This window comes from Chenopodium album, chromosome 2, assembly GCF_948465745.1.
Source record: "Chenopodium album chromosome 2, dcCheAlbu1.1, whole genome shotgun sequence".
NCBI classification, from domain to species: Eukaryota; Viridiplantae; Streptophyta; class Magnoliopsida; order Caryophyllales; family Amaranthaceae; genus Chenopodium; species Chenopodium album.
This window is the reverse complement of record NC_137835.1, coordinates 54,035,076-54,043,837: the sequence shown is the minus strand read 5'-3', so window position 1 is coordinate 54,043,837 and position 8,762 is coordinate 54,035,076. Positions and strand designations below refer to the sequence as shown.

The 8,762-nt window shown below is 33.7% G+C and overlaps 1 protein-coding gene across 1 annotated transcript; it reads left to right on the top strand.

Moving 5' to 3' along the window:
- Nucleotides 1-4,765: 4,765 nt before the first annotated feature.
- On the top strand, nt 4,766-7,127 carry LOC145572748 (uncharacterized). The gene is made up of 2 exons (XM_081631720.1): nt 4,766-6,856; nt 6,969-7,127. Exons 1-2 carry the CDS (start codon nt 4,766-4,768, stop codon nt 7,125-7,127), a joined length of 2,250 nt encoding a protein of 749 aa, XP_081487846.1.
- Nucleotides 7,128-8,762: the final 1,635 nt, after the last annotated feature.

The window sequence follows — 8,762 nt, the reverse complement described above, 5'->3', positions numbered from 1 at the left end:
ATGAAATCCTAAAATAATATAATTAATATAATAGCTGTATTAATTATAAAGGAATAAATGAATATTTAGAAAAAGATAAGGAAGCCATAAAGTCATTAGTAGACTCGAATTAAGTCAAAAACGCGGTTTTTAGAAAGCGCGTACGTTTAGGAAAATTGGCGCCAGCTGGCGCCACGCATTTTGGTGTAGCGCCAGGCGCTAAACGAATAGTTTGGCGCCAAGCTTTGGCGTCAGCCACCAATAGTAGCGTCTGGCGCTAAAGGGCGCTGACTCTGTATCCTTCCCAGATTAAAACTGCTCCAATTTCGTGCATAAATAGCCCCCTGCCTAGTCGATTCTCTTCATAATTTCAGCAAATAAAATATTTCTTAGCTTTAGAAAAAATAATATCATTTCTCTAGTCACCAAGACTTTCACCAACTACACCCATGAATGGTGTCGGTCTCTTAATGCCAAAAAAAGAAAAGAATTAGATATGTTTAACATGGGGGGTATTTATGGTATCAAAGGTGTAGATCCTGACTTAGATTTTATTTATACCGCTCTAGAATATTTGGATGTAGGTACTCATTGCTTTAGAATAGGGAATGATGAGTTAATTTTATTTATCATGTTTTTTCATTTATTATCAGTATTATTATTATTATTATTATTATTATTATTATTATTATTATTATTATTATTATTATTATTATTATTATTATTATTATTATTATTATTATTATTATTATTATTATTATTATTATTATTATTATTATTATTATTATTATGTGCATGTTTGTGTGTGCAAGAAAATGTGACAAATAATTTTGCGCAAAAATTCCGTCATTTTTATTATTGATGGAGAATATCCGACTTTCTCCCCTAAAAAGAAAAAAATGAAAAAAAGGAAAGTCAAATAAAACATTGGATTTATAAAGACATGGAAATATGTCTAAATTAAATCCAAAAAAATATAATTAATATAATAGCTATATTAATTAAAAAAGGAATAAATGAATATTTATAAAAAGATAAGGAAGCCGTAAAGTCATTAGTAGACTCGAATTAAGTCAAAAACGCGGTTTTTAGAAAGCGCGTACGATGAGGCAAATTGGCGACAGCTGGCGCCACGCGTTTTGGTGTAGCGCCAGACGCTACACTTAGAGTTTGGCGCCAAGCTTTGGCGTCAGGCGCCAATAGTAGCGTCTGGCGCTAAAGGGCGCTGACTCCGTATCCTTCCCAGATTAAAATTGCTCCAATTTCGTGCATAAATAGCTCCCTGCCCAGCCGATTCTCTTCATAATTTCAGCAACTAAAATATTTCTTAGCTTTATAAAAAATAATATCATTTCTCTACTCACCAAGACTTTCACCAACTACACCTATGAATGGTGTCGGTCTCTTAATGCCAAAGAAAGAAAAGAATTAGATGTGTTTCACATGGGGGGTATTTATGGTATCAGAGGGGTAGATCTTGACTTAGATTTTATTCATACCGCTTTAGAATATTGGGATGTAGATACTCGTTGCTTTAGAATAGGGTATGATGAGTTTATTTTATTTATCATGTTTTTTCATTTATTATTATTATTATTATTATTATTATTATTATTATTATTATTATTATTATTATTATTATTATTATTATTATTATTATTATTATTATTATTATTATTATTATTATTATTATGTGCATGTTTGTATGTGCAGGAAAATGTGACAAATAATTTTGCGCAAAAATTCCGTCATTTTTATTATTGATGGAGGGTATCCGACTTTCTCCCCTAAAAAGGAAAAAATGAAAAAAAGGAAAAAATGAAAAAAAGGAAAAGTCAAATAAAACATTGGATTTATAAAAACATGGAAATAAGTCTAAATAAAATCCAAAAATAATATAATTAATATAATAGCTATATTAATTAAAAAGGAATAAATGAATATTTAGAAGAAGATAAGGAAGCCGTAAAGTCATTAGTAGACTCGAATTAAGTCAAAAACGTAGTTTTTAGAAAGCGCGTACGATGAGGCAAATTGGCGCCAGCTAGTGCCACGCGTTTTGGTGTAGCGCCAGGCGCTACACACTACTACATTTTTTATCTATTGCCACGGCCTAAAAAAGGCTAATACAATGGTATTTAATTGCCGTTGCAATAGATTAGTCTACTGCGACGGATGGTAGATCTATTACAACGGCTATAATGAACCGTTGCATCAGCGTAGATATATCAATAAAAGGGAAAGCTATTTCAATGGTAGTGATTATGTAATGAAAAATAGGAGGCGCGCTGAAATTCCCTCTACTTTTTTTTCCCAAATTTTTTGAACCCTTATACTATTCCAAGGGCAAAAAATAAGAAAAAAAAAATCAAAAGAAATATTTCCCCCAATTCTCTCGTACAGTATCTGATACTTCTCCATTTCAATACACTAAGAGCTAATTCCCCCAATTCTCCATTTTCTCCATATCACCGAATTATCCATTTCCCCCAATTCTCAATTTCCCCCAAATCTCCATTTTTCAAAAACTTCAAATTCTCAATTTTCCCCAAATCTCCATTTTTCATTTCTGAAATTACTCAAGAGGTGGCGAACTTCAGGTGACGTCAGTGTGATAACCTAGAGGCGTTGCTCAAGAGGCGGCGAAAATCTCCATTTTCATCGAAATTTTTGTTGAAAAATTGAGTTCAAGCGCCTTCAAGGTATATAAAATTTCTTAAATTTCTGAAATTTCTTAATCGAAATTTTTGTTGTTGCATTTTGATATATAAAATTTAAATTGTTATTGCTGTATTTGGGAATTTGTATTTAAGGCCATGGAATTACTTTATCTTTGAGTTCGAATTTCATGGTTTTTTTCCTTAAATTTTATTGCAAAAATGCTATATATTGTTGGGCTATGTTTGGTTGAATTACTTTGGAGCTCCTGCTGATTGATGAATGTGTTGATTTTAAGGTTGCTAACTATATCCTCCAGTACAATACGATTCTGATTAACAGCCGAGCTCTTAGTATGAATGTAGCTTGAAAGTTTTCTTCATTTTCTGCTTTCTGGCTTTGTAGTCTCTGTCTTTGTTTATAGGAGTTGGAAACTTGGAAGCACTAGCTAAGCTTTCTTAATGAAACAGGCAACATGTGTAACAAAACCGTAAAGATATATAAATCTTCTGTTCTCTTGTACTTCCTTCGTGTCCTCGAATCCTGCTATATATTGAGCTTAGATTAAGTCATACTTCATAGTATACATTCATTGGTTTTTACAGAAGCAACTATTTTGTATGCTTAAACAGTCACAAAATGAACATGGTAATTTTTTTGTTAAACTCGGTAATTTTGTTACCAAGTACCCTAGTACAGTTAAGCTATAAGCCAAATGTTATTACAGGGCCTTGGAGGGAAATGCGCCTACATAGTTTTTTGGTCATTCGGTCATTCCTATATGATCAAGCAATAACATTTTCTAACCCAAAAAGATGAAATATTTGAAAATAAGATAATGAAATGGGCTTTGGGACTATGATAGGCCCAATATGAGACTGGTCTTATTTAAAATTGAGATTATAGCCGATTCATAGATTGTAAATCGCAATTCGCAATTGACAACTGTTAAAAAACAAAAGACGTGGAAACTGCAATGCATATACTAAGTCAAAATTTGAATAGCTATATCAAATATGGTTTAGAAAATTTTCTACTTTGGTATCTTGAGGTTTGACATAACTTCTATATCAAGTATGGAAGATTTGCAGGTTACTTTTTTTTTTGTTTAGTTTTTAGTCAGCTAGATACACTGTACCTTCTTTGTAGACTGATGTGATGTGAGATGGTTTAAAATCTTCCCCTTTTCTCCCAAATTTATTTACTACCTATGCTGATATGTCCATAGAGATTATACACAATGGTAATTTAGCAGAAGAATTTGGTTTCACAAAGAATATTCAACCGTAATTGGAAACTCCAACTAATGAGCTAACTTTTTTTTAACTATATTTGATTTTGAGACCAGACTTTGACTAGTACACCTGAATAAGGAACTGATTTCAGGTCCGGTTTTTAATCTATTCTACACCAGACATGACTTATATCTTTTGAATCCACAGTTGGGCTAATGTTCTTGCTCACTCCTACTTGTAACTAGTTTTTGCCTTTATAGATGTAAAAGCACGCTTCATTATCCATGGTACATCTCTAACACCTATCCCATGATTTTAATTAAAATAAAGCATGAAATTTTAGGTGGAAAGCAACCTAACATTTCCCCCTATGGTCTTGAACTACACCACCCATGCTAATTAATCTAGAAAAGCTTTTACCATAATCTATCTAATATATATTGCTGAATAATGAAAGGTATTAATTTCTTTTGGACTTTTGAATTGATCATGTACATGAAGGACTCTTAAGTACTTTCTTTGTCGCTGGTTCTGATAATGAAAGGTTTCTTTGAGTTGCTGGTTAAGACAGCTTTGTTTGTTGGAGTATATTGGTAATTTGTTGACGATTTATGATATATTTTTATTTTCAAATAAAATATTTATTTGTCATGGAAATGTATGTGTGAAAATGCTCTTATTTATCACAACTCATGAGTCATGGCTACAATTTAAATTGTGGAGCAGAAGTTTATTTTTAGAATAGTCCTCTTTCTTCCTGGTTGTTGTAAAGCAGATTTAATGTCTGTTCTTTCTAATTGATTAAAGTGACTTTCTTAATTCTTAGTGAATTGATTAAATGTTTTTATTGTTAAAATTAAGTAAAATAACCCTCTTAATTCTTACCCAAAGGTATGGATAGTGGAACTAAAGAGTGGTGGATGTTTGCCAAATGGAGTGATGAATATGAACAGGGAGTAGATGAATATGTACAAAAGGCTTTTGCTTCTAAGTCTCAAGGAAATCAAATTTGTTGTCCTTGTGAAAGTTCTCATTATCGTTTTTGGCGTCATGAAGGTGTTGTGAGAGATCACCTTATTTGTAATGGTTTTGTTCCACGAATGGATAAGTTATCAGAGTTAGGGATAACCTTTGAAAGGGAACAAACTGTTTTGGATTATGAAGAAGGGTCAACCCCAAATGATTTTAATGATGACATAGTAGAATTGTTGCATGATGCACGTGATGCTTTTAGAAAGGGGCCAAATGACGAGGCAAAAAAGTTTTTCAAGTTAGTGGAAGAGGGCCAGGAAGAATTGTTCCCTGGTTGTAAAAATCATTCAAAACTTTCCTTCATGATCCGACTTTTTATTTTGAAGTGTGATCATAAGCTAAATAATGTTGCTTTTGGAGATATATTGGAGCTTATAAGGGAGGTGTTACCTAATGCGAAACTGTCAGGTTCTTTTAATGAAGCAAAAAGCGTTCTGAAAGTGTTGGGGTTGGATTACCCTAAGATAGATGCGTGCCCAAATGATTGCATGATATATTGGGAAAAGCATGAAAATGCAACAAGCTGCCATGTTTATGAGACGCCAAGATGGAAATCAAATGACACAGAGAATGACATACAAAATGAAAATGGAAAAACCTATAGGATTCCTCAAAAGATTCTTAGGTACTTTCCAATCAAGAAAAGGCTTCAACGACTATTTTTGTGTCAAGAGACGGCGAAATACATGACTTGGCATGCTGATGGGCGTGAAAATGATCATCTCTTACATCATCCTGTTGATGGTCAAGCTTTGAAGGAATTTGATTCTTTATACCCAAAGTTTGCTGATGACCCACGCAATGTGAGGCTTGGGTTAGCCACAGATGGATTTAGCCCATTCAATTCAATGAGCATTGTCCATAGTACATGGCCAGTTATGTTGATTAATTATAACATGCCTCCTTGGATGATTATGAAGCCTGAGTTTTTTATGCTAGCCTTACTAATTCCTAGCCCGTCTTCCCCTGGCAATGGAATTGACATATATTTGCAGCCACTTATCAAGGACTTGAAGGATTTATGGGAGTTTGGGTTGGAAACTTATGATGCTTCGACTAATCAAAGGTTTGACATGCATGTAGCATTGATGACTACCGTGAGTGATTTTCCGGGTTATGCAATGTTATCTCGGTGGAGCACAAAAGGATACTTGGCATGCCCTGAATGTCATTATGAAACAGATTCCGAGTGGTTGCCTTGTAGTGGTAAGACTGTGTATAGGGCAAATCGTAGATTTTTGGATCCATCTCACCCTTGGCGCCATGATAAGAGGAATTTTGACGGAAAACTTGACGAAAGATGTCTACCTATTCCATTGAATGGAATTGATATTGAGAATATGTTGCGTGATTTTCCAAATGCATTTGGAAAGAAGCAAAAGAAACCAAGGCGTGATGTGGATGATCCGAATCCGTGGAGAAAGATACCCATATTTTTTGAGTTACCATATTGGAAGCATTGCTCTAATCGCCATAATCATGATGTAATGCATATTGAGAAAAATTTCTTTGATAATATCATTGGGACATTATTAGACATTTCTCCAAAGACCAAGGATAATGTGAGTGCTCGTCGAGATTTGGTAGATCTTAATTTGATGCCAGAGCTTCAACCAATTGAATTGGAAGATGGTAGTGAAGAATTTCCAAGATCTCGCTTTTGGATGTCATTGGAGCAAAAGCGTAAGTTCTGTCAGGTTATAAAAAATGCAAAGCTTCCTCAAGGTTATGTTTCCAACCTTAGTCGTTGTGTGCAAGTTGGAGAAAGGAAAATAGTAGGCTACAAAAGTCATGATGATCATTTTATGATGAATTATCTTCTTCCAATTGATGTGAAGACAACATTACCCAAAGATGTTGCTAGTCCTTTGATAAGACTTTCTGCTTTTTTCAAAGGTATATGGAGTAAAACTATTGATCCTCGAGATCTTGACAAATTGCAATCTGAGATAGTTGAAACTCTATGCCTACTTGAGAGGATTTTTCCACCTGCTTTTTTTTTTTTTTTTTTTTTTTTTTTATATAATGGAACATTTACCCATACACTTGGTTGACCAAATTAAGTTGGGTGGACCTGTGAGTTCAAGGTGTATGTATGGAATTGAGAGGAATCTTCATGAAATGAAACAAGATGTTCGAAACAAGGCTCGTCCAGAAGGCTCAATGGAAGAAGGAAACCAAGCTAAAGAATGTGTTGCTTTCATAGCTAGATTTTTGAAATGATCAAGCAAAGCCACACCTGAAGTTCATGAGTGTGGTACCTCAAAATCATTTTTCCCTAAGGTAGGACATCCTATCAAAGGAAAAGGAAGGACCTCAAAGAAAAAAAATCGTGGAAACATAATTGATCGCAATACATGGGCACAAGCACATCGTTATGTCTTGTTCAATTGTCATTGTGAGGAAGTTGAGAAATATATAAGGTAAGATTTGTAATAAAAATTTAGGTTTATTAATATTTATTTATAAAAAGTCTTTATTCTAACTCTAGTGCGTTAGTAAGAGAAATATTTTTTTTTTACAGTGAGCACAAGATTTGTGAAAGTGCTAAAAGGAAAAGAAAATGGAATAGTGCTCAAGACCATAGCAAGGATTTCATGGATTGGTTTAGGGAGAAAGTTGATTTGATTCTTAAAGATGGCCGTGATAATATCCCGGACCATATTTTTTGGTTATCAAAAGGTCCCTCTCACGTTGCCAAAAATTACACAGGATACTCGGTTAACGGCTATAGATTTCATACCATGAAGCGAGATGCAAACTGCGTAACTCAAAATAGTGGCGTCACTCTAACAGCCATTACACATAGCTTTGCAAGCTCCAAAGATCAAAATCCTGTTGTGGGAAATGTTAATTATTATGGTTCAATAACTGAAATCATTGAGATATCTTATCATGGTCATTTCAGTGTTGTCTTATTTAGATGTCAATGGTTTCACTCAGAGAAGGATGATGATGAGCTTATTACGGTTAATATGAATAAGACCGTTTCTAAAGAAGAACCTTTTATCTTAGCAACTCAAGCACATCAAGTGTTTTATGTGGAAGATTTGAATAGAGAAGGTTGGCATTATGCTGTTCAAATCCCTCCTAGAGAGTTTTCAGATGGTATTGACATACATTATTTTAATACTTCACTAAATGTTATTTTACATACATAATTAACATACTTCCATTTTTCTTTACATTGAAATTTATTTCAGTTTATTATATTTACATGGCAATTTATTTCAATTTATTATATTTACATACATAATTAACATACTTCAATTTTTTTTTCCAGATGAAACCGAGTAGACCCAAAGTTCCTACTTCCCAAAGTCAGCTTACTGAATATGAGTTGCAACGGCTTCAAAAACTAAAATTCAATGCTGAGAGAATGGAAGCCCGAGGATCAACATCTGTAGCTAATAAGATACTTGAAGAAAAAACAAAAGCCTTAATTTATCCAAGTGCAAGGCAGAATAGTATACCAGAAAATGAAGATGACGACTCTACGTCGGAATATGATGGTGAAAATGAGGTTGAAACTGCTGACATTATGGAAGGTGACAATGTCACTTCTGGAAAAAGAAAAGCTAGTAAGCAGGTGTTCACTTCTATTTTGTCATTTATACACACTGTTTTATATTGTTTTTCACGGTTTACATGCAATTAGTAATGCTATAATTGCCTTTTTTTATAGGTTTCAAAGCAAGTAAAGAAGTCATCATTTTGCCCTAAAACTATGGCTGATGTTGTGGAAGTTAATAGCCATAAGAAGCATGCAATTACTGAAGCAGCAAGTGTTACAGATTAACGCATCCAAAAGAAGCAGCAAATTATCTTAGAAAATAAGAGAACAAAACGAGCGTTCTG

What these genes read in the sequence shown, in the direction of transcription:
- LOC145572748 (XM_081631720.1), top strand. Translation starts at nt 4,766, where the DNA reads ATGGATAGTGGAACTAAAGAGTGGTGGATGTTTGCCAAATGGAGTGAT. An exon ending in ACAAATTGCAATCTGAGATA is followed by an intron (nt 6,857 to 6,968) that starts GTTGAAACTCTA and finishes GACCAAATTAAG; the next exon opens with TTGGGTGGACCTGTGAGTTC.